Genomic DNA, 27,217 nt, shown 5'->3' with positions numbered 1-27,217 from the left:
AATACTTAGTGAGACCTGGGTTGAATTTAGATCTGATTTAATTTTTTTTTAACGCAGAATCAAATTGGTCTAATATTGGATTGTTAGTGGGTATTTGGGATTGGTTAGTACTGTCCTGCTTGTTTGATAATTCATTCTGAAAGACTGTAGAAGTCTCTTTTGCACGGAGGAGTATCCATTTTGTTATTGGGCTTTTTCTTAAAATTATAGTAGTTTAGCAGTCATCATCCTCAGTCTCTTCATCACTTAATGGTAAAAGTTAAAAGTTGAGTTTCTTTTCTCCTGCGATTGTTGCTCATTTATTATATTTGCATAAAGTTCTATTCACACGTAATTGAATTGAGATGACAGAAAAAACCAGACGGATCATTCATTCTTTTGGTATTTTCCTTATTATGCTGGATGCAATTTTCTGAAAACAAGTAATCATTGTACCATACAACTGTTCAGAACTTTTATTTGGGGAATCAATATTGATTCCATTCTTAACGTTGTTTGTTTTATGATATGCACTTCTCAACCTGCTGTAATTTTCTTCTTTTCTATTTTAGCCTTCGCGAGAGGACTCAAGTTGAGCAGCTCCTTCGCTATATTATTGAAGCAGCTCCTAAGGAAGCTGATAAAAGACGAACTTTCAAGTAAAATTTGGACTGATTTTTATGAATTTTCTAATGAATTATCGTGTTCATTTTTTCTTAATGGAGATGATCTATTTATGTTTTGCATCCTTGCAGGCTTCCCTTTATTTCTTGTGAAATTTTGACATGTGATGTTGATATAATATTACAAAGTTTGCTAGAGGATGATGAGGTTAGAGAAGACTTTATTTTCTCTATTAGATGACCCTTGAATTAGCCTAATGCATGTTTTATTAGCAGAAGAGATTGACCATGCCCCTGTGTTACTTCTTGTTTACTATTTCTTTATTCCACAGGCGATGAATCTGTTGTTTTCTTTCTTGAAACCTGATCACCCACGTAGTACAATTTTGGCTGGTTACTTCAGCAAGGTTTAAAACTTCCCGTCCTTGTTCAAAAGCTGTCATGTACTTTAAAATAATGAATTTATAAGTTAATTACTAGATTTCCTGCTCTTTTCTTGAAGGTTGTGTTATGCTTAATGGCACGGAAGACCACCCAACTCATGAGTTATGTTCAGGTTAGTTAACTTTTTGATTGTGTAGGGGAGGCTGATTTTGTTCTTTATTATTTATTTTTTTTCTTATTTCATTCTGTAAATTTAACAATTACATGTACATATATTCGTGACAGTTTTACCCCCACCAAATATGAATGCAATTGTGACATATTAAATAGCATGTAAAATAACGGCATTTGTTTTTTTATTTTTTTATTTGCTCATCAATAGTTATTTTTTTGACGAAATTCTTTTGTCCCTTTTATCAAATAGAGCCACCCAGAAATTTTACATCAACTCATTGATCTAATTGGTATCACGTCTATGATGGAGGTCAGCATTTAAAACTGTGCTCATTATTTCAAGAATATTAGGCTAATAAATAGTGCATTGTTTCAGAAAATCCTTCATACAGCACGGCCTTACTAACCTTTAGTCTATATACATATGAATATTGAAACAGGTTTTGATTCGTTTAATTGGTGCTGACGAAAATATGTATTCCAGCTATACGGATGCATTGCAGTTGGTAGATTCCACTGACGTGCTTGACTTGATTGTTGATAAATTCAGTTCATCGGTATGTGTTTTTGCAGCATTATTTAGTTTCTTAACGTTTATAGGCAATTTTTATTTCTGATTATGTACACATCTTAGAATAATTTCCAATATTTTATGAAGTAATTACTTATTACAATATCAATTAATTAATATGACTTACTAGAATGGCAACAAAAAAGCTATCCCAAATGAAGTCGAAGTCATAAAAACATGGATATTTGCGGTTTCATATGAAAAACATTACACTGGATTTGATCACTATATTTAGCAAGTTGAATGAATGCTTAATGTAAAGCATTGTTATTCCATTAAATTGCAGTTTTAACATTTTAAGCTACTTCAAGTTTCAAATTTATGAGAACAATTATCAATTTCGCCTGACCATTTGTGATTTTGGAAGATTTATCAAAATGTTTGAAAAACAAAAGCTTTTTCAGATTTACTGTAGTTGTGGTTATGACGCGTCACTTAAAATTTAAAGAATTTGTAATAGAAGTTGTTGCATGGCGATGCTTTGGTAACTTTTATTCTCATAGCCGTACATATTAATGATATTGTTGAATGATGATGATGCTTTGTTGACATGAGTTATTCATTTCTTTGCCTATGCGAGTTGAATTGTCACTTTTGTGGAGAGGCTAAAATTCATAAAGAAATCAATTCTTCATTGATTCCTGTAATGGTTGTACTGCATAACTTTAATTTGGCGTTGGTCCGCACAGGATTCACCTGAAGTTCATGCTAATGCAGCAGAAGTACTTTGTGCAATAACTAGATATGCTCCTCCCGGACTTGCAGCAAAGGTTTGCAGCCCAAGGTAGCTTATTTACTGGTTTTACCCTTCAATAGGATTGACTTTTTTTTAGATCCTTTGCCCATACGCATTTCTGCTTTAAATTGCAGTTTTGTCGGAAGATTATTTCGATATGCACTGGAAGATTCAAGGCCAAAATCTGTTCTGATTCAGTCATTGTCTGTGTGCATATGTCTTTTAGATCCTAAGAGATTACTTCAATCTTCTTACCAATCATTTAGAAGCCAGTTAAGCCATGGAACAGTTGTAATTGCCGATCCAGAGACTGTTGATCTCATGCTAGAGAAACTAGGTAAATTGTTTTTTTTTTTAACTAGGCGGCAACTTTAATTTTGTTAGTAAATTGAATGTTGTTTTTTCGACATTTATTTTTGTCAGGTTTTCTTAAATTCCTAAAATCTGAATCTCATGCAATGCTTTTTCAATATTCTGTATGTATTATGTTCTACTGAGCTCAGAATAAATATACTCAGAATAACATGATCACTGGATGACCTAAATGGAGAGGGGCTTTGGATGCCTCGTAGATGGTGAACCTTATGGTAATCATCATGAATGCCATGAAACAGCATTTAGAGTTGTTTTAGGGTATTGATGTATTAATCCGATTGTTGTGGGTAAATAGGAAATTATAAAATTTCAAGATTGTGAGATGGCAAATCAAGATAGCCAAAGCATCAGTTAACGATGAATTTATGTATGCGAGCAATGCCGATGAAAGAGACGTTGATGTAGTTATTCTGAGATGGTTTGAGCATATGCTAAGTTGAGACAAGGATACATATAAAATAGGATTGAGGATGTTTGTAAGATGTATTATGGACTTTATTTCAAAAAGGTTTAAGTAACATAAAATCAACTCAAGTGGTAGATCTTAAGAAGAGTGAATGGTGAAGATTTGTTTGTAAAAGCAGACCATTTTTGTATTCATGATCCTGATTATTGTTGAAGTCCGAATTAGTTTCTGCATGCTTTTTAACATACTGGTGCATGTGATTGTGGGGTTGCGTTATAAATCCAAATATCGTGTCAGCCTCAGTTGACAATACCCAGAGCTGATTCTCTTCTCCATCAGTGCTTTTATTTTACCTCCCACTTTTGTTTCTTCATGTATTCTTTTCTTGCTTTTTCTTGTCAGAGTTTAACAATTTCTTACATCCAACTTAATAAGAATAATAATAACCCATTTGTTTTAATCTATGGTATCGTTTGGCATTATAAGTTTCTATAAAATTTAACTCATATACATTTTACATTTAGTAAGATTATCATCCAGTATTATCAAAGAGCAAAGCACAATGCGATACAATTTCATTTTTGCTTCAAAGTACAAAGCGCAGATCGAAATTACACTTTTATTAACCAAAGCTCTACTAGATTATACAAAACTATTAATATATAAATACATTCATGAACAATTATAAATATTGAATCTTTATTATATAAATTAAAAGTTGATAGAAAATAGAGAACAATGTGGTGCGTATACCTAATTTGAAGTCATATTGTGAGCGTGAATCTGCAAATTAAATGTTCAAACAATCTAAAATAATTAAAAACTTACAATTGTAAAATTATAATTCAAAACAAAGATTAAAATTTAAAGCATAAATAAATTAACAAAGTCTCAAATTCCATAAATCAAGCTAAAATATTATCTTTTCTTTCATTCAAATAATTCCTTTATCCTTTAGCTAGAATTTCTTCATCTTTCTCATTTTCTCTTTCATCTTTTTAGGTAGAATTTCTTCATCTTTCTCATTTTCTCTTTCATCTTCTTCTCGTAAGTAAATTTTATATTCTTTTTCTGGCACAAGAGGAACGAATACAGATCAAGATGAACTCATCATCAATATGGATGAACCATTATTTTTGCTCTTCTAAATCTTATAGATCACATTCGATCTCCAAGTAAGATCTTCATTACTAAATCATTGTTTACGAGCATCTTCAATCTCTACAATCAGCCACTCACAATTTTTATTAATTAAATTCAAATCAAATCAAATCAATAATATCTCTCAAATTGAATACTCTCTTTAAAATTTGATTGTATTTGATGAAAACTAAATCATTTAAATGTTTTTGATCTTAGCTGATTTTTTTTTTCTATATGAATTTTAAAAAATAAAAATCAAAATAAATACATAAAACATATAAATTATTTAGTATGTTTAAATTTATAAAATATTAATCTGCTTTAAGACACTCTGTTTTCTCTCATGACCAGTAGTACTACATGTCAACCCCAAAGGAAGTCAATTTTTTGCTTCATAGTTGGCTTCTAAATTAAAATTGTCCATTGTGATGAAAATGAACGCCATTTAGTGATTGGGGTTTGGATTCAGTTGCTTTTTAAGCCATTTTCTTTTGTATGTTGGTTTTAAGGCCTCCAAGAATGTAAAATTGTTACTTTTCTTGCCAAGAGTATCTGATCATTTGTGTCTGTCAACTCATTTGGTGTAAGGTTTTAGACAATCTTTTGGTAAACTCAAATGCCAAAAAGCTCTCTCTCTCTCTCTCCTTTTTCTCGACTTATTTTGATAGGTTTCAAGTTGCAAGTGTTGAATGTGGTCACACCTAATGTGTCCTAATAGGTTGATGCTTGGGATGCATATTTACTTCAATATTTATGTTGCAATTTCTTATATATCCTTTTTTGTCGTTGCTGGCAATTCTTCTCATGAAGGGTATTTGTTGAAGCTCTTGGATGTTGCCACTTATGATGTCACCTTGCCTACTACTTTTGGTTACTTGAAGCCTCCTCTTGGAAAACATCGTTTGAAGGTACCGTATTTGAAGTCATGCTAGTAATTGTTCTATTCGTACCGTAAATTTAAGTTTGAAGTTCTGACAGTGAATGTTATCCAATGCTTCTATTCCTTCTGAGTATATTTGGTTTATGTTATACAGAAAATGGAAAACAAGTCACAAGCATGAGCTAATGGTTTCCCTGCTTGCATGTCTAGACCTGGCAATATCTCCATTTGAACCATTTAATTATATAATTTGGAATGCTTTTTGCATTTTAGTTCATAAAATTAGTTCTAACTTCTCATTCAAATGTGTTCATATATGCCCAGAGTAGTGCTTGTAAAAATAAACTGTAGCTTTTTTCAGCTTAACGTTTCTTGCTTTGTTCAAGTGCCACTTGAATGTGGATCTGTATAATTGGAGTATAAGAGTATTCAAGAAATAATTTATTCTTCTTTTCCATTCCAACAAAAAAGTGTTTTCTTGACTTGCTTTCAAATTTTCATGAGTCGTTGAGCTAGAACCACCCTACTCGTTTTTTTCTTTTTTCCTTTGCTAGAACCCTACCTGATAATAAGTTTTCGAGGCACTTACATACATGACATCCAATTCCTATATATTTACATATCTAATGCTTAAATTTTATTTTTTATATTTATACCACCCAAATTTTATACATCACATCAACAATATCATCAGTTTAACTTTTTAAAATTTACATATTTCTTTTCATGCATAGGTAAGGTGGTATGTATGTAAAATTTTGAAGTTTAGATATCAGGCATGTAAAATCGTAAGAATGGAGTGGTATGTATGTAAAACTTAGTTTTATGCACTTGTTTTGCTGTTTTGTGTATATCTATTTTCTTGTATTCATGTACCTTGAATTGTACTGGAACGTTAATAATCTAGCTATATCTAGCTGTCTGTGCAGCTTGTTTATCTATCACATGTGTTGGTGCATTTGTATGTTCTTGAACATGTATTCGACTAATTACTCTATTGCATGATACCCACAATTATTATAACATTCGAGATAAGTTTATAAATATATACTTCTACTAAGCATGATTGCTTTTTGCTCAAAAATTGAATTTTTTTGTAAAGTGATTTGAATAATTGAGTCTTTGTAAGTTTGGGCGTTTAATTAACCTGAAATTTCTTGTATCTTGTCAAATCTCATCTGAAGGCTTTCTTTATCTATTATACTGCAGCTTAACATGTCTTCTGTCTTTCAGATTTTGGAGTTCATTTCTATTTTGTTCACATTAGGAAGTGAAGATGCTGAGAAGGAACTTATTCGCCTAGGAGCTCTGAGACATGCTCTAGATTTGTTCTTTGAGTAAGTGGCTTCATAACCTACCATTGGCTCCACACACAACTAATCACCCGAGATAACCACACTTTTTTATGTTTTCCATTTTTTTGGTTGTTTTTAACATTGAATGGCTTGTAGGTACCCCTTTAATAACTTTTTACATCATCAAGTGGAGAGTATGATGGTGTCCTGTTTAGAAAGTAAAAAAGCTTCACTTGTGGAACATGTTCTGCTTGAGTGTGACATTGTTGGTAAAATTCTTCGAGCTGAAAGGCAGCCTGCACTACGTGTGCATTGTGACAAGGTGTTTTTTCTTACTACTTGCAATACAAAGCATGAATGAAAACATGTTGAAGTAATCGATATCTTTTGTGGTAACCTTTTTTTACATGTAGCCAACAGTATTGGCACAAGGAAGATCACCTCCAAGGATTGGTAATATAGGGCATCTGACACGTATGGCTAACAAACTTGTTCAGGGAGCAAAGAATAATGGAATAATACAGAAACATCTGCAGGTTAATTACCATTTTAAGTACGGTTCCTGCTCACATTATCTTTTGTTCTTACAGTGATTTATGAGGTGCTTGTAATATATGAGAAAGCTTCTATTCAGTAACAAATGCATCATATATCATGCATGTCCACCATTTTCCATATTTATTGAAGTTTAGTGCAAAACATTTTCCTACATCTTTCCCTGTTCGGTTATATAAAGGCAAATTAGTTGGTGTTAAATACTCTTTTTATTGGTATATTCTGTTTTTCTTAGCCAGCTCTCTCAGGAAATCTTTGTGATTTTGGTCATAATGCTGTCCCACTTTGTGTTACTGATAGGAAATGGAATGATTTCTCACAGAAAATTTAGGGCAAATAAATATTTTCTTTAATAATCCAAATCAACACAAATGTAAAGATAAACACCTACAATTCAAGAGGTAGACAATCTCTCCCAATTCCTACAATTCCAGAGGTAGGAAATTATTACAAGGGCGCCTAGTCTAAGGGCAAATTTTTCTTTTGTACGTCTAAGGGCAATTGTTTGGTATAAATAAACTTGTTATAGGTTTATGCATGATATTGAGTTGTGAGCCTTAGGTCTAGGGTTTGGGAGAGATTTCCTATCTCTCAATTTGTAGGAATTGAGAGAGATTGTCTATCTCTCGAATTGTAAGTGTTTATCTTTGTATTCATGTGAGTTGTTTGGATTATTGCAATAAGACTTTTTATTCTCCCTAATTTCTACAAAAGTTTGGGTGGATTTCAATATCAAATCATATCAAATTGATATCATAGCTTTCAAATTATGGAAAATTAAGCACTTGATTGTTGCAACCAAGATTTTTGGTCGCATTTTGCACCGAGATCGAGGGAAGGGATCGTTGGGTACAGAGCGGCCTCTACTTGGAAGCCGGATAGGATTAAGTCTTTGTTAGCGATACTGTAATTGGGATGACTCCCGCATGAAGGATGGCGGCTAATCGAGACTCGAAACTCGCATCTTTCTCACCTTCCTCTGTCGCACGCAATAATGATGGGTTCTGGTCTTGCTTTCATGACCTAACCCTTTGTTACAATCGCGAGCAAAACTAGCTGGGAAGCGGCACACAGAGACCCAAAATTTCCATTTTTCTTTTCCTGCATCTTCTACGCGATCGAGTCGCGATTAGAACTAACTGGGAAGGCAGCGTCGGGATCGTAAATGGTTAGAGCTCGCTGGGAAGGAGACGATGCGAAGTAATCGACATGCGGGAAAGGATTGCGTTTTTTAGTCGCGTCCCCGTGATCGTAGTGTCCGACTTCGACGCAAACGAAAGCGGAGAACTATGCAAATCAAGGATTGCAAGGTGCTGACAGCGGGATTGCGGCGCGCCTCGTACGATACAATCGTGATTCACGTAGCTGGTTATCAATGTCAGGATCGCAACGTACAGAGTGACAAAAAACCGATCATTTTTTAATGAGCGAACTCGAAAATTCTAGAATTTGTTAGTGGATTGCCTCTGAGCATAATTCCTTCAGATTCTATTGCTAGATCGCAGCTTTGCTGCATTGGACGCTATGATTTTAACTATTTGGAAATCATCGACGACATCAACATACTGAGGATTCCGTCTTTTGTAATCAAAAAATTTTTTGAGAGTAATGTCAGCAATGAAAGTAGATTTCGAAAAGAAATTGGAGGAAGAGATGAGCCAAATAAAGGGATGGAAGAAAGGTTCGCCACCATAGAGTAGGGGTTCTCTTCTATGGAGAACCGACTGGAGGATCAATTCAAGAGCATGGGGGAAATTTGAGATATGCTAAAGAACATTTGGATGCAATCCAGGAACCCGCCGACAATTCAATTTGCAATCCCTAACCAAAGATTGACTGTAGAATTTGTAACAAGATTGAAAGGAAAAGAGATTGAAGGTGAGGTACATGGGGAGGACAAAATCCACCATCATGAACCTCCTCTCAGGGCTACAATTAGGTGGGTATTGGAGATTTTTGCTGGAAGTGGTTGGGAGAAAAGGGATTTTGTTTTAGGTATGGAGGAGCACGAAGAAGGGAGATAAGTAGGGATGGAATATGGCTATGGTCGCAGGAATGAGCTTTACCCTCGATACATTGGGGGAAACAACAGAGGAAGCGTAAGTTGGGGTGGAGATGTTAGAGTTATGAAGTTGAAGATGCTGATCTTTGAGGGGGAAGACACACATGGGTGGGCGTATCAGGTAGAGCGATATTTTGCAGTGAATTCGCTAGATGAGGAGGAGAAACTTATGGAGACGGGATTGTGTTTGGAGGGAAAAATCTTAGTCTGGTTTCAGTGGAGGGAGGCTAGATACCTGATTTGTTCCTGAGATGAATTTAAGAATTGTTTGTTGGAACTTTTCCGAGCCATTCGGGAAGAAGATTTACACTAGCAATTCTATGCATTGACTCAGAAGAGGACCATGGAATATAGAGAGAGATTTGAACTATTGTTGGGACGACTGTGGGGTATTCTAAGGCTGGACTGGAGGGGAATTTCATGAAGGGCTTAAAGCCTGACATACGGGCATCACTTCGAGTACTAAGATTACAGGGATTGAGGGAGGTGATGAAGCTAACCCAGATGGTGGAAGACAAGAACCAGACGAAGAACATTAACAAGTGCAACACAGATGAAGCATTGTATGGAACTATTGCAACCACGACGATGTCAAAAGTTCAGCAAGTGGAAATCCAGAGGGAGGCTGCACGGGACATGAATAATGGACCTCGACTGGGAGCACCACTCAAGCACCTTACAAAGATAGAGATTCGGGAGCAAAGAGCAAGGAGTTATGTTTTCGGTGTGATGAGAAGGTTACTCAGGACACCGTTACAAGGATCGAAGATTACAAGTTCTCATATTGCAGGACGAGGAAGTAGAGAATGAAGAAATAGAGACAACTGTGGGGGAGGAGGAGCACTTTCATTTTTTCCCACCTTAATGACAGGGTGACTTTTGGGGGGTATTATTACGAGGGTGCCTAGCCTATGGACAAATTTGCCTTCTGTAAGTCTAAGGGCAATTTAGTTTATTATTATTATTATTGTTGGATATAAATAGATTTGTTATGTCCAGTGTTAGGTTTATGCATGAGATGTCTAGGATTTGGGAGAGATTTCCTCCTTCTCGAATTGTAGGAATTGGGAGAGGCAACCTACTTCTCGCATTGTAGGTGTTTATCTTCGTATTCGTGTGTGATTATTGCAATAAGAATTTTTGTTTGCCCTAATTTCTACGAAATTCTGTGTGGATTTCTACGCCTAATCGTATTAGAAATCTCTCCTAAACCCTAACCCTAAGACTCAAGACTCAATCTTATCATGCTCTAACCCTAAACTTATTATCTTTATTTATACTAAATGATAATAAATGACAGAAGACTAAATTGCTCGTAGGCAAATAAAATATGAATTTGTCCTTAGGTGCCGATTTAACGTTACTCCCCTCCCCAAAAGATAAATTGTTCTCAAGGTGGAAAAAAACTAATGTTGGATCTAGTCGTATGGTTCCCACGGTACATCTTCATCTTGGAATCCTTTCCATCTAACTAGAAATTCGTGGTGATCCTCAAGAATTTAAAATATCTCGTGCATATCCTTCAGTGCATCTGAATATGATGGTATCCTGACTTCCAGTCAATCTTAGATAATATTGCAGCTCCCAACAACTTATCTAGTAGCTTATCGAGCACAAGAATCAGTATTAATGTGTCTTTTCCATCTCTGTCGACTTTGATCCTGCTTGCTTTCATTTGTTCAAGTCATTTGAATGTCGTGCTATTTCTTCCAAGTGTTGTCGTTCGAGTCCGTTATTGATTTCTTGGCTCGATACTGCAACTCCCAATCTGCCTAAAGTAGCGATGATGCTTTGATGTGGCTCAAATCCTTTTGGTTGCTGCTGCCTGCATTTGTTCTCGACGCAGTTTTTCTATTTTGTGGTACCCTGAGGTGGTTTTTGTGAAACTTCATGATTTTTATCATGAATTCTTTAAGGGCCGTGAATCTCCTCTCGAACCGCCCCTCCATGCTCGAGAAACATTCATCCATTTCAAGTTTGATTTGACTCACCTCTTTCTCTAATATCTTCTATAGAGCGTGTACTTTATTGGGTGTCATTACTACTGAGACAATTTTGATGAAAGAGGTGTAGAGGATTAGTGAGCTTTACTTCTGATAGTTGTAACCACTGCAACCGCACATGTATCTTTAGTTTCGGGCATGGAGGTGTGCGACCCTTCGTAAGCTCACCGATCCGATCGCGACTGTATCGCGAGACTTTCCAGCTAGCTACAATTGCGGTTGTATTGCGAGATTCGCCTCTTTTCAGCAAACACATGTCTGTATCACGGCTATTGGCATGTCGTGGTCCCGATGTTGTTTCCTTGCGAATCGCGACTAAAGAGTGTTGTTTCCCACCTAGCTCTCCGCAATCCTGTTTGAACCTTCTCAACTAGCTTTGATTGTGATTGTACTTGAAAACAGAGCGGGGGAGGAGAAAGATGAAGTTTTGGGTCTCGGTAAGTTGTGATCCTTTGTCGCCCTCCCCACGAGCTTAACTCGCGGCCGTCACGGCCTTGGACTCTACAATCCTGTTGTCGCCTTCCCAACGAGCTTAACTCGTGATTATATGGTACGCCATGACAGGATCGGGTGCTCCTCTATGATAATTCTAATTCCTGCGATTGCTTTTCTGTCGAAATTCTGGCTCTAGATCCTCCTCATACCGAATACTCTGATACAAATTTGATAGGAAACAGAATGACTTCTCACGGAGAATTTAGGGCAAAGCAAATATTTATTCTTTTAGTAATCCAAAACAACATGAATTCAAAGATAAACACCTATAATTTGAGAGTCATGAGATCTCTCCCAAATCTTACAATTAGAGACATAGGAAATCACTCCCAAACTCTAACCCTAAGACTCGAGACTCGATCATAATAAATGATAAAAAACTAAATTTCTCACAGCCTAATAAAAGATAAATTTGCCCTTAGGTGCCGATGTAAACAGTTACATCCCTGTGATACCTATTTTTTCATTATAGGTCAAAATTTATGATTGTTATATTTCCTTAAGAATTACATCCTTATTTTCCTAAGATAGCTTTTGTCAATTTGATGTAACAGTTACTGGAGGGTGCATTTCTAGTTTATGATTGTAGGTGAACTTTGCGATTCATTTGTTGAAAAAATGATTTACTTCTGTTTTTGCAGGAAAATAGTGAATGGGTTGATTGGTATGCGAAGGTACTTATTAACCGAAATTCAGTGGAGAATGTTTGCAATTGGGCTTGTGGGTATGCTACATGTTTTTCTTGCATTGCTATTTTCAAATTTTAACTCAAAATTTTTATTTTTGTGTTATAATTTTTTTCATATAGATATGTTAGAGATAATTGTTTATTAGCGCCTTCTTAGTTATTGTTTTTTTTTTAAAAATTTAACCAACCATTTTGAAGAAATTGAATGGATTTCATGTAGCCATTTATTCAGAAACATGTGTCCCTTTTTTATTTTTGAAGTTAATTGAGTCATTTCAATGCCACTATTGATCATCATCATTATAATTATTCTTATCCAAACATAGGTTTAGCTTTATGAATTCACATTTTTCATTTGTTTGATGAGAGCTACACATGCTCTCAAAACCAGTTTTCTTTTCTTTTTTTTGTTTGTTTTTTTACATGAAAAATTGATCGTCATTAATTAGAGAGACGCCATAACCAATAAAAATATACTCTTAAAATTATACATTAATGTAATCCTATTATTAGTGCACACTCTGAGTCGACCCATGACTATTTTGATACCCATCTCTGTCAGACTCACGCATATCATTGACTACATAATATCAACTCATATTTTTGTTACTTAGTACCGACCAAATTTGTTCTCTTGATACTTGATTTTATTCTTTCTTGATATCAATAAAAATCATGTGAGGATCTTGTTTAGCTCCATATATTGTTGACTAATTACCTATGCACAAAATTCAACTTTGTATTAAATCTTGTATAAAAACTAACTGATTCCCAATACCTACATGATAATCCTGAGTCTATGTTTAATTACACATTCCCATAATTTGGTTATATGCTTTGTATATTTTTTTTTCCTTGTACTTATCTCAGTTCTTAACTTCTCCTTTTTATTGATAGTAATTATCATTTGGTTCTATTTTTAATGCTCCATTAAAAAGATTTGCTAAACAATCCCTTGACAAGAAACCTTATATTATTGAAGAATATAATTACCATATCACAGTCTTATAGAAGGGACTAGATCCAACCTGAGGGCCTGCTGATTGGCACGATATTACTTGGGAACTTAGAGTTAATCAAGGTGGGAACGTAGTATTGGGCAGTGAAAGCAAATATTTCTAGACAGCAATGTTAGTCCATAACAATATTCAATTATAGAAGAATCACTAATCGGCAATACATAAATAAACATATTCTCACAAAACATATGAGATCTTCTAATTTGATATAGTAAAACAAGTAATAGTATAAAAATGACAAAACATAGAAACCAACGACCGGGGGGAAGGAACTGAGCGTGGCATTTTAACTATTACGGGACGTGGCGTAAGCACCACAATATAAAACAAATACAAGTCATATAATTTTTAAGTGATAAAAATAGAAACTTTTGCTTATCCAATCTCAAAATAAGTCATCTAGGACTAAATCTTCAAGATTTTGACATAAATCCAATTTAAAAAGTACAAAAATATAAAAATATGTAAACATGTTTGGGCCAAAAAATAAACTAGTGCTCAATTGATCTCAATCCTTGAATATTATTCATTCTTCAAGTTCATCCTCAAAATCTTCTTTTTTTTTCTTCACCAATAGTTGTGTTCAAATCACAACCAGCTCCTTCATGGGTTCTACATTTCATTTCATTAAAGTCATTGTCCTGCTAAGTCCCTAGGGCATTAACAATCCGCTTCTTCTTACCATTGTTGCCTATATTATAAAAATAAATAAAATGATATTTGTAAATATTTAAGATCTTTTTTCTATAAGAATACTTAATTATGTAAAAGACAATTAAAATTAAATATGAAACTTGTTTTTTCATTCAACTTCCTTTTTATATGAGAATATGTTATAAAAGCATTTCTTTCTTTCGTAAATTTTGTTATTCATTTGCATTAGTTATGGTCACATTTTTTATAACCTCGACATCAAATGCATCTTTTTCATTCACGTAAAAAGGTTCCTGTTGAAGCACAAGGTTTTTTTTTCTCAACAAACCACTCGTCATTAGAGTTTATGTCATTTATTAATATTGGATCGAAGTCTTATTTTTTTCTTATACTTTTCCCCTTCATTTTAGTATTATATCTTACGTACGTTAGAGCCTACAAATTTTTGTGCTCCAACCTATTCCTATTCTTAGTATGAATCTAAGATAAATAATATTATTTTTAGGAAATGATATATGAAAGTAAATAATAACAATTTTAAAAAAGTAAAAAATTATTACCGATTCAAAAGTGCTCCAATTTCTTTAACAACCCGATGAATTGCAGATGAAGCTCAGAATTCGAATAACAAAATTCGTTAACTTGAGTGTTTTCTCATCAAATCTCATCACCAATTTGCAGGAGATCTAACTATTTGTTAGTTCATCGAAACTCTACCCACAAAGCTTCATCTTAAGTTATAATGCAAGTCTAGTTGAATATCATCTCTAAGGCGATCTTCATAATCCAATATTCTTTCCATACAAACAATTAACCTTTGATTCACCTCTTCATCATTAAATATATTTTCTTTAAAGCGAAATTGAGAGTTTAAATAAAAATTAGCCGCATGTAATGGTTTATGAAGTTAGACTTCCCATCTTGCATTAATTTTCCTCCAAATAGATCAATATTTCTTTTCAAGCCCACAATTAAAAGCAAATTTTTTTCGTTTGTTGAATCCATTAACTCATAAATATAACCCATGGTTGACATTTCTTCTAAGTTAACATCTCTTCAAATATTTACAAGGGGCACAACACTTTTGATATAGTAAGCAAGATGACCCGAAAAATATAGATTGAATAAAATAACAACTCGATCTTTTATACCTTATGTCTTTTTAGCCCATTGACTATAACACCAAGCTTTTGAGGAGAACATTGCTTGAAGTGGTTGAAGAGTCAAATCTACATTAACAAATTGCGTGATGGTTGGATGAAATTGTTTCCTCTTCTTTGTAAAAGATCTCATTCACCTAAGAACCCATGTGTGCTCGTAAATGAATTAACAACTTGTTTTACTTTTGCAAGAGTGCTTTTGCGAATCCTTAACTTTCTAATATTTTTTAACATGAGGTCAGTACATTGTGCTGCATAATGTGTCCAATAGATTTGTTGTATTTTTTCTATTACCTTTTTACCCACATTCACATAATTTGACTCATTTGTTATGTTTTGTACATGTTCTTCCCATTCTTTATTAGCCACATCATCCAAATATGTGAATGCTAATTCACCCTCTTTATAACATCAGTGCATCCACAGATTTAAGAAAAAAACTCTCAATAGGACTATTAACAAAAAAAATAAATAAAATCCTATTTTTTCTATTTGTCCAACTATTTGACATAATCAAGCGCTCATATTTACTCATTGCCTTTTATTCTTCTCTAACATCTTATTAATTGTAGCAACATCATTTTGGAGTATTCAAATTCTTAATTCATGCATTATAGGTGCACTAAAACCAGGTCTAAAGTTGATAAATGCTTCAATCATAGACATGAAATGTGTCATTGACAACGTTAAATGACAATTTGGCTGAGGAACATAATTTACCAATTGTTCCACGTGTTTTTTTTCTTTTATTATTCTTCCACTTGGAATTTAGAGTAGAATTCCTAGCTTGTGTTGTGATAAAAAAAAAAAAATCTATTGGACCCCTAACTTTAGGCGTCCTCTGAGATGAGTCTAATAATGATGAATTAGTGGCATTTTGACCTTCACAAATACTTGTTGCATGATTTTTAATATCATTTAATACACTACCACATTGTGCTTTGGCTTTTACATCTTCTTTCAATGTTTATTTGTATTTCTCTTAAACTTCAATGGGGACTTAGTGCATGGTTTATTGCCATTATGTGTGCCGACAAAATGTTCTTTCATACTGTTTATTGTTTCACTACGTATGCGATTGCAAAACTTACATCTAAAATATTTTTCATTGGGTATGTTTATTGTGTATTGCAATGCAAAGTGTTTGCTAGTGTGACTAATATCAGTCACACAATCCAACCATTTCTGTACAAATTAATTACTAACATTGGGCATTAAAATTAAAGAAAATAAATAGTCAAAATTCATGCCAAAATTTACATTCAAAATGACATAGATGCGGATTTTGTTGTAGCTACAGTAAAATTCTGTAGGTGCAGTGAAATCCACACATTAATTCGTGCTTACATTTTTAGGTTAGGTCTCCGTGCGATGTTTCCCTTTTTGCTGGCCCACAAGAGTCTCTACCTACTGCTGGGAAGGGAGGAGTGTGGGCTATGTAGGTGCCAAACTTTGGCTGTTCTCTCTGAGTGCGACTGGTAAATGAATGGAAGGGGAGGAGGCGCCTGGATCATGTGGCCCTCTTAGGACTTTTTATGCCCGCGGAAGAGTGATGGAGAGACGGTTGAAACTGTGGTTGCTCTCTGCATTCGACTGGAAGATGAACGGAAGGGAAGGAGGGAACGAGAGAACGACTGGATCGCATGGCTCTTTTAGGGCTTTATGGGTTCTGCAGAAGAGTTCACGAGTGATGGTTGCAATGAAATTAGGTAGGTGTGAGGCTCGGAGTGCAATTAGATTTTTATTTTGTTAAAATAGATCTATGACCCGGTGAGGCGCAAAGTTACTTCCTAGGCATATTAGGCATGTGGGGGCGTACACCCCCATGAGAATGACACCCCTCATTGGGCTGGGGCACTGTCTCACGTCTCCCTCAGGGGGGCGTCCCTTCAATGCCTTTTAAATTAGAGCCTGCTATCTATTATCAATAATTTCTCCTCCTATAAACAAACTTCTTTGTATCAATCATCTAAGTATATCAAACTTTTTTCTAAACAAACTTATCTTCTTTCCGTTATAAGGTAATATGTGTAATAAATGAAACATTTAAAATTAAAAGAAAATACTTTAATGCAAATAAAATGTTAATTACCCACTTTATGTCACGGTTCGACTAATTTAATGCAAATAAAATATTAATTACTCACTTTATCACGACATGATCTGGAGATTAAAATTAATCAAGGCAGGAACAAATGATTTGACGGTGTAAATTAAAATTTGCTATATTCATTTTCTATATCTAAATTTTAATTAATAAAAAAACCACTAAAGAACGTAAATTAAAATAATACAATTAAATTTACCTCTTTGCTGATTGTTCTCCTCTTCTATACATGTTTTCTCTTCTATCGACTATTTTTTAAATCAGTTAATTAAATCTGAATTGCTAGTTTAAAATATCGGTGGACTAATTATAGTCAGTGAATATTCACACTTTTAGACTGTAATAACACAATAAAAGAGAAAATGATATGCATACTAGTTTAGCTCTTAATAAATCAGTAATAAAATATTTGCTAGTTTATGGATGTAATCACTCATGATATTTCATTATATTTAAAGTTTTTTATCATATCAACAACATATTTATATCATTTATATTTGTGCAACCGTCATATGAGTACCATCTAAAAATTATATCTGTTAAGGGATTTCAATATCAATATCATTTTTCATTTACGTGCACGAATCTTAACATTTCCCCATCAGTACCGTAAATGAGTGACTTCATCATAGTCAAGCATACACATACAATTAATCTATGTAGTTCATACTATTCATAATTTCATATTATTCAATATTTATTATTTATACCTATAATGCATAAAACATATTAATATCAATATGATTTTCTATTTACATACACCACTACCTTAGCCTTCCCTCCCCAGTACCATAAATCAATGACTTCATCATAGTCAAACACACACATATAATCAATCTATGTAGTTCAAATTATTTATAATTTCAGAGTACTCAATATGTAATATTTGTTACTATAATGCATAAATCATTTAATTATGTATGATTACAAGTATTCATATCGAAATGAACAATACAATTTAAGAATCAAATCAATTTCACTAATTAAGCATGAATAATAATTTATATAATTGGTTTAGAAGAGATACAAAAATGATACTATAATTTAATAGTAGGGGTACTCATCTGATTAATTTGTTCTTAGAATTGTTTTTACCTCAACTCTTCTAAAATTGACTCCTACAGTAAACATGGTTATTCATATTACTAAATATTAATTAATTTATTATTTTAATTAACTATTAACTTTACATAATTTAACTTTTAAATTTTGATTATTTTACTTTATGCAATTCTAATTGTTATTATATTTATTCATTATACATGCAAAATTTTTCTTAAACAATTTAATTAAAATATTAAGACACCATTTTATTTCTCGATCGAGAGCTCTATGCACACGAAAACCCATCTTCCTTCTTTGCATGCGATCCTGTCTGTTCTCTGCTACGCACGAGCCTCTTGGCCTGATAGAAGCTTCTTATATCGCATTGGACATGCTCGCAGGACTCCTCCTTCGGTTTGATCGCACAACACATTCACAAGTCTTCTTCCTAACACGACATTATGATTTCCTCGTGAAGTGGACGTTCTGCTCGGCTTCTTCCTCCCACACCATCACCCTCATCAGCTATCGACGCCGATACTTCCGCAGGACTCATCCAACTACGCTATCGTCTTCGGCTACGGGGAAGCCCTAGCTTGCGCTCGTCGGTCTCCTGCCTTTGTCTCGCACTAATCGACTCCCCCGTTAAGCTCTCACTCAGTGTTCGTGACTGCCTCTCGATCTTGCCTTTGCCTCCCGCATACGTGACGATTTATAGGACTAATATGCTCTCCGCATTCTCGACCATTCACTTCCATTTCACTCCTCGTCGACTCCCTCAAGGAGATGAAATGAGGTGTTACACTTTAATCTTTAAGAGATTTCTTTAAATGCTTATTCCTTTATTTACTTCCTTTGACCATCATCCATATCCATTAATTAAAAGTGCATGTATAAATAAAGATCTTATTTTTAGAATAAATAACTAAAATATAACTAATTAATTTAAATATTTTTCCCCAAAATCTTTTGAATCAAATGCTCTTCCAAATCTTATTACTGATTCTACTCATGAAAACTTAATATCTACTTAATTAATTATATTGAATTAAAATAACATACATAAATAAATACATTACTTTTCCTCATTTTTCATTGTTGTTACTTCTTAATTTTCAAAATAAATATTCTTTTTTTTCCTTTGCTTTTAACATTAATCAATAAAATAATAATTAATATTTTCAATTAAATGTGTAAAATTCCAAATTGAAAATTAACCTTAAACTTGCCTCACCTTGTCCTTTCCTCTAATTCACAAACCTCATTCTCAATCCGAATATTCCTTTCTTCAATCACTTGTCTGGACTTGATCACTAATATTAATTCTTAGTTTACAATAACATAATAGAACATCCCTTCCTCTAATTTACAAACCTTTGTCTCGATCCCGAATATTCCTTTCTTCAATTGCTTGTCTAGACTTGATCACTAATATTAATTCTTGAAGATTAATATAACTTAATAATGTATAAATAAATAAACAAATATCTTCTATTTATTAAAATATCGACCGCTCGATTAGACCAACATGCCTCCCACACATGAATGCTCGTGTGCTCTCCTTGTCTTCGTGTCCTCTACTTGTATGCAAAGCCCCAGGTACAACACAGGTTTCAATCCTTCTTGCACGAGGCTCTCTTCCTGGCTGCTCGGACCGGCTTAGTTGTCTCTAGTCTTCCGTACACAAACTTGCATGCAAAGCCTCTTCTACTCCTTCTTACATAGACAAAGTTGTTCAACTAGATTTTGCCTTATTCACCCTGGTATTGACCCAGCCTCCTTCCTACACATGACAAGCCCCTTGCACATGCTACAAACATGTTCTCCAGTGCTGACTTTGATACACCAACAATTGCCACACCCCCATCTCAAGCAATGACATCGTCTTCTTGCCTAGACACATGCGAGTTGCTGAAATCACACACATGTAAGTAAGAGTTCTTCACACAACTTTATTTATTAGTCTTTTTTCTGGCTCCCAACTAATTCAAATGGATACAAGTTATTCATTTTTAAGACCGTCTGCCTCCCTTTGAACCAACCTGTAGAATTATTTATTTATTTATTTTATTTTATTTTATTTTTTACATTGGTTACAATGTGATACAAAAATTTTTCAAAATCTGTTTAGATTTATGTCGGGTAAGTCTACTATGGAAGCTATACATTTATTGAGAGGTTTGATGGAGAAATTTAGAGAGTAAGGAAGATCTCATATGATTCTTAGTGATTTAGAAAAATCTTATGACAGGGTTCTAAGAAAATTTCTTTTGGAGAGTTCTAGGAAAGAAAGATGTTGATATGACTTATATTCAAGTCATTAAAAATATTTATACTATAACTGTTACTTGTGTCAAACAGAAGGAGGATTGACCAAATATTTTTCTATTTCAATTGGATTAAATCAGAGATGGGCTTTAAGACATTATCTTTTTTCTTTAGTTATGAATGCTCTTACTTGGCATTTACAGGAGGATATACCGTGGTGCACGTTTTTCGCTGATGGTATCATTCTTGTGGATAAGACTAGAGAAAGAGCTCAGGAAAAAAACATGAATTATGGAGGTCTACTTTAGATTCCAAATATCTTCTTTTGAGTAGATCTATAATTGAATACATTGAATGTAATTTTAATAGTAGATCTAGTTGCAGAGTTGTAACAATGGATGATCAAATCATTAAAAGCAGAGAATGTTTTAGATATCTCGGTCTATTGTTCAATGTGATGGTGATATAGATGGTGATGTTACTTGTAGAATTCAAGTTGGATGGTTGATGTGGAGGAATGCATCACATCTATTGTGTGATTGAAAAGTACCGCATAGACTTCATGAAAAATTTTATAAGATGGTGGTGAGACCTACAGTGCTTTATGGTGCAGAATGTTGACTTGTAATAGAGGAGCATAAAATTAAGTGTTGTTAAGATGAGAATTCTAAGGTAGATGTGTGACTTTACATTTAGAAACAAAATGTAAAACGAATATATCTATGAAAGGGTTGGAGTAGCTCCAGTGGTAGACAACATTAGAGAGAATCACCTTAGATGGTTTGGTCACATTAAACATTGACCATATGATGACCTAGTTAGGAGAGTAGATGTTTTAGATTTAGCTTATTTTAGGAAAGGTAGAGGTAGGCATAAAAAGACTTGGCCTTGTATTGAAAATGATCTTAATTTACAAGAATTAAATGAAAATAGGACATTCAATTGGACACAATGGAGAAAAAGATTCATGTAGCTGACCTCACGGATAAAGGCTTCTTCTTATTTGTTATCTTACAGTAATACAATTATATTTCTTACTTTGGCTAATAATGAATTCCCCTTCTCTTTTTTTAACTGCTGGCCTATTGCATAAATCAATCAACGCTTGCCTATTTTGAAGTGGTTTGAGTTGACTCCTGAAAATGAGATCCATTGAAGTTAGTTTCAGTTTTGTTTTCTTTAATTGAACTCACTGCTATGATATTATACTTTTGTGTCTTTGGGCCACAATGAGTTTAACATCAATTAAGTTAGGATTAGTCCTTAATTCATGCTTTAATTGTAGAATCAGTGAATTGAACTCATATTTAATCATAATTAAGAACCGAGTTTTGATTAATTTACAGTTAATAATAATTATCATACTAGTAATAATTTGTAAATAGATATATTTTGTCACACCCGATCCCTCAGCCTTTTAGTGGAGTGCTGTGTGAGGCAAACGAGAGGGAAGGAAGTTGGGGTGTGCTGCTGTGCGAAGTGAAGAGAGACAATACATGGCTGTGTGATATTTTGTGCGAGCTTGGAGAGGAGTGTTTTGGGAGACAGGATGGGGAATAGTGAGGAGCAAAGTCGAGTGACTCGGGGAGGACGGGTGATGCAAGCCGACCAGCAAAAAGGAATAGGATGAAAGCATGAAGGAGAGGAGTTCTGACGTGAGATAGAGAACCAGAATGGCGCAGGAGCTTTTTGGGTCGCAGCACTGTAGCAGCTACAGTACCGCGACCCAAATTTCTTTGCCTTTCCTTTTTCGGTTCCCTCTCTTCCTTTACTTTTCTATTATGCTCCTATTTTATTTCCTACCTATTTTATGCTTGCCTTTTCTATTTTTTTATTTTTTCATGAAATTCCATATTATAAATCCTTGTCTATTATAATACTTTCTTTTATTCTATTTCCTAATTGAAGGCATTTCCTAATATAAGTCCTAATCCCTCTTATATATAGGGGCTGCTTTTGCTTAGGAAAGGAGATTTGGATGAATTTTGATTTCTTAGTGCTGCCTTTGAGGCATTCTTCATCTCCGGGGGGCTATATCCGACGGCGAGAAGGTGCTCCGGTTGTAACTCGTCCGAGGTGGTGATCGTCTCCAAGAGTTCAGGTCGTGCTCCGACTCTAGCTCGACCCCGAAGAAATATTTTATCTTTCTGCAACTCTTATTGGAGTTTGTGTTGTGTCTTTATATTTGTGTTGCTGTTTTGTTGTCGTTTATTTCCTTTTTTGACGAGTTTTGTGGTAATCTTTGAAATTCAAAAATAATATTATTATTTCTATTGCGGTTTGGGCTTCCTCCGGTATCATTTGATATCATAGTCAGCCTAACTCTGGTCTTATCCTAGCGTTCCTTAGCATCCGCACCCCTACCCAAACCAAAAAATTTTCTCTTTTCTTTCTTTCCCTTATTTTCTTGATTTCCTCTTTCTCTCTCGCGGTCCTTTCTTTCCATCTTTCTTTCCCACCACTCTCCTTGACATTTTCTTCCCCAAACCATCACATTTTCCCCACGACAGAAAAGTACTGGACCCCACCCGGGTAGTGCTACAATGTGAAATCCGTCGTCTACAACGACAATTGACAGAACTAGATGAAGGAACCCAAGGCGAGGTTAGCCTCGATTGTGACCTAGAAAGTCGACATGAAGACAGGAACGGCGATCTCAATCCATTCCACCGGGACGATGCGATGGACGAAGAATATCGTCCACGCCATTTTGGCATCCAATACTAGAGGAGACCATGAGAAGAACCGTGGACCACCGCGGCTTCGCCATTAAAATAGATCTCCCTGAATTTGATGGTGGTATGGATCCAAATGAATTTTTTGACTGATTGCTAGCAGTCGAACGAACTTTCGAATACAAGGAGATACCTGAAGATAAGCGGGTCAAACTAGCAGCTATTAAACTGAAAAGCATACCTCGTTGTGGTGAGATAACCTACAACGTCAACGAACAAGGGATGATGGTGACAAATCCAAGAAGTGGGACAAAATGAAGAAAGCGCTACTGTGGAAATACCTGCCACCACACTGTCGTCAAGCATGTTTCTGAAGCTTCATGAACTATAGCAAAGAGAGCTGTTTGTAGAGGAATTCACATCCAAAATTGATCAGTTGCAAATCAAGTGCGACTTGGTCAAACAAGAGGAGTATACTATCGCCCGCTATCTCGGAGGTCTGAAGCCCGCCATTAGCAAAGTAGTTCAACTATAACCCTATTGGTCATTGAGTGACATCCAAACCTTAGCCCTGAAAGTTGAAAGAAAACAAAGCAGGCTAGATCGTAGTCTTCATTCTGGCAGCAATCCTCACACAAGCCAACCCTAGTTGTTACACCTACCGAGAAAAGCACACCAGGAACGAGGAAACCAACACCCGGTAATGAAAAAACTGATCCAAGCCACAAGAAACCCGAAAATGGTAGCTCATCAGGGCCAATGCCAACTAGAAAGTGTTTTAGATGCCAATTGTCCCACAAAATAAATTCTTTTTTACAGATCAAGGTGTTAGGGAGGAAAGCGAGGATGAATAAGCAGAAGAAAATACTGAAGAAGCACTTCAGTTCCCAGAGGATGAAGGCGAGTTACTAGTCATACGATGAGTTTTACAATCAGAACCAACATAGAATCAATCATGGCTATGACACAACATCTTTCGCACAAAGTGTATAGTTAAAGGTAAATTTTGCAGCTTGATAATCGACAGTGACAGTTTTGACATTGTCGTATCGACATTAATAGTGACAATGTTAGAATTACCCGTGCAAAAAAATCCTCTACCCTATTCCCTCACGTGGCTGAAAAAAAGGAATGAAATCTACATGGATCAGCAATGCCTTGTTGAGTTCTCGATAGACAACCAATTAAAGGAACATGTATGATGTGACGTCGTTCCCATGGACACATGACATATTCTACTAGGATGACCTTGACAATACAATCGTAAAGCTCAACATGACGGGTTTAAAAACACTTACTCATTCAAGAAAGATGGCAAACACATCATATTACTACCAAGTAAAGATGCCAGAGGAGTAAACGACACCAAGGAAACAATCGTTCTAAAAACCACATTCATGCTGTCAGTTTGAGAAGCACCGCTGGTATTTGCTCTAGTCCTACTCGAGAGGTTCGAGGAAGAAAACCTAATACCAACACACCTTCAACCTCTACTACAAGACTTCCAGGACGTCATGACAAACAATTTGCAGGAAACACTACCACCACTGAGGGACATTCATCATGCAATAGACTTGATACCCGAATCAGTCTTACCCAATCGTCTTGCCTTCAGGCTCAGACCGACGAAATACGAGGAACTACAATGATAAGTGCAAGATCCCGTCACGAGAGGGCTAGTAAGAGAAAGTATAAATCTGTGTGTTGTGCATGCCCTAATGGTACTAAAAAAAGATGGACCATGGAGGATGTGTATCGATTAGAACCATAAAAAAATAGCTATCAACTTAACGATTCTCCATTCCCCAACTAGACAACCTCTTGGACAATACGCGAAGCCACTCTGTTCCCAAATTTCGACTTATGCAATTGATATCACCAGATACGGATGAGACTAGACGACGAATGGAAGACCTCCTTCAAGACACATTATGCATTATACGAGCGGACAGTTATGCCCTTTGGTCTGTCAAATGTACCCAACACCTTCATGAGATTAATGAATCAGATATTTTGCAACCTAATCGGGAAGTTCGTCGTAGTCTACTTTCACAACATACTGGTTTACAACCGTTCTGAAGAGGAACATGTACAACACTTGTTAGCAGTTTTCGAAGTGCCCCAGAATGAAAAATTATGCACCCACCCAAAGAACTGCACTTTCATGACAATTCAAATGTGTTTTTTTGGGTTACATCGTATCCAGTGCAGACATCCGAATGGACCCGACAAAAATTGAAGCTATTATAAGCTGGACCACATAGCGATCATTCTACCGAATTAAGAAAGTTTTTGGGGCTAACATCATTTTACCATCGCTTCATTAATAAATTTTCAGCACTGTTACCGTTCTCCTCATCGACCTTTTAAAAGGCAAATAGTTCACTTGGCCAAACACCGCATAGACTAGCTTCAACACACTCAAAGAAAAGTAACTCAAGCACCGATTCTAGCCTTGCCAGATTTCACACAATTGTTCAAAGTAGAATGTGATGCGTTAGACATCTGAATTGGGGTAGTACCGAGCTAGGGCGGTCACCCCATTGCTTGTTTTAGCGAGAAACTCAACTAGTGCAGGAGGAAGTACCCAACCTACGATAAAGAATTCTACGCAATTGTAAGAACCATCGAGCACCGGAGCCACTACTTGCTGCAAGTGAGTTCACCTTGTTTCAAATATTGAAGCCTTGAAATTTTTGAACCGCCGGAGTAAGCTTAAAGGTCGACATGCAACATGGGTAGAATTTTTTGCACCATTAAATTTCTTAATTAAACATAAAGCAGAGAGCCAGAACTGCGTTGCGGATGCACTAAGCTGACGTCACTTATCAATCACCCCAATGCAAACAAGCGTCATAGTTTCAAGATCATCAAAGACCTGTACACAACAGATGAAGACTTCAAAGATATCTAGGAACAATGTCAAGAAAACCAAGATGACAGTACTATCGTGCAGATGACTACCTGCTACTGCAATAAACTATGCATTCCAAGATGCTCCTTGAGAGAAGCAATTGTACAAGAGAATCATAATGGAGGCCTCACTGGACATTTCGACAGAGACAGAACTCTCACCCTCGTCAAAGATCACTTCTTCCGGCCTAGACTAACAAGGGATGTAAAGCGCCACGTCTGACAATACAAGAATTTTCATTTGGCCAAGACAAGAGGGCGGAATACAGGGTTGTATATGTTGTTACCTGTACCAGAAGCACCCTGGGTGGATGTTAGCATGGACTTCGTACTGGGTCTCCCCAGGATATAGCGGGACAAAGATTCTGTCATGGTTGTAGTAGACTGATTTTATAAAATAACACATTTCTTAACTTGTCACCGCACACTAGACGTCTCTCATATAGTTGACTTATACTTCAGAGAGATTGTCAGATTACACGGATCCCCAAAACTATTAGCTCTGATAGAGATGTCAAATTTTTTAGTCACTTTTGGCAAACTTTAAGGGGAAAGTTAGGCGCTAAGCTCCAATTCAGTTTAGCAACCCATCCACAGATAGGTCAGGCTGAAGTAGTGAGCAGAAATGTGGAAAATCTAATGAGATGTTTTGTGGGAAAGAATATCAAGCAATGAGATCTCATTTCGCCCAAACAGAATTTGCCTACAACACATTGTTGACCTCATTTTTGTGAGGTCTTAGTCTCCTACTCCCAGAACCCATAATCTAGCCTTAGGAGTTCCTGGTTGACCAGCCTAGCGGACTAGTAATGGAGCCCACCTCCCGTAGAACTTCAAGCCACTTCTTGACTCATTTTTGTGAAGAACTCGCATGAGTGGTTCCAAGCACTCAACTTTTAGTTGCAAGGGCTAAGGACCAACATGTAGAGGGCCCGAAATTGAGTTCCTATAGGATCAACAGCCTTAGGTGAACCCTTTGTGACTCGATTACTCGCGAACGCCATTTTT

General features: G+C 35.5%; 1 protein-coding gene across 1 annotated transcript in view; it reads left to right on the top strand.

Annotated features, from left to right (window-relative positions):
* Window positions 1–27,217, top strand: part of LOC110027655 (serine/threonine-protein phosphatase 6 regulatory subunit 3) — a 64,785-nt gene that overhangs the window by 17,889 nt on the left and 19,679 nt on the right. Inside the window, exons 3-15 of the mRNA XM_020729171.1 lie at window positions 552–638; window positions 735–810; window positions 935–1,009; window positions 1,105–1,158; window positions 1,411–1,470; window positions 1,601–1,717; window positions 2,421–2,515; window positions 2,602–2,804; window positions 5,202–5,299; window positions 6,505–6,608; window positions 6,723–6,888; window positions 6,980–7,102; window positions 12,323–12,405. Coding sequence (XP_020584830.1) covers window positions 552–638; window positions 735–810; window positions 935–1,009; window positions 1,105–1,158; window positions 1,411–1,470; window positions 1,601–1,717; window positions 2,421–2,515; window positions 2,602–2,804; window positions 5,202–5,299; window positions 6,505–6,608; window positions 6,723–6,888; window positions 6,980–7,102; window positions 12,323–12,405 — 1,341 coding nt within the window. The remainder of the gene's footprint in view (window positions 1–551; window positions 639–734; window positions 811–934; window positions 1,010–1,104; window positions 1,159–1,410; window positions 1,471–1,600; window positions 1,718–2,420; window positions 2,516–2,601; window positions 2,805–5,201; window positions 5,300–6,504; window positions 6,609–6,722; window positions 6,889–6,979; window positions 7,103–12,322; window positions 12,406–27,217) is intronic.

This window comes from Phalaenopsis equestris, unplaced genomic scaffold (genome assembly GCF_001263595.1).
Source record: "Phalaenopsis equestris unplaced genomic scaffold, ASM126359v1 Scaffold000002, whole genome shotgun sequence".
Classification (NCBI taxonomy): Eukaryota; Viridiplantae; Streptophyta; class Magnoliopsida; order Asparagales; family Orchidaceae; genus Phalaenopsis; species Phalaenopsis equestris.
This window is presented reverse-complemented; position numbering and strand designations above follow the sequence as displayed.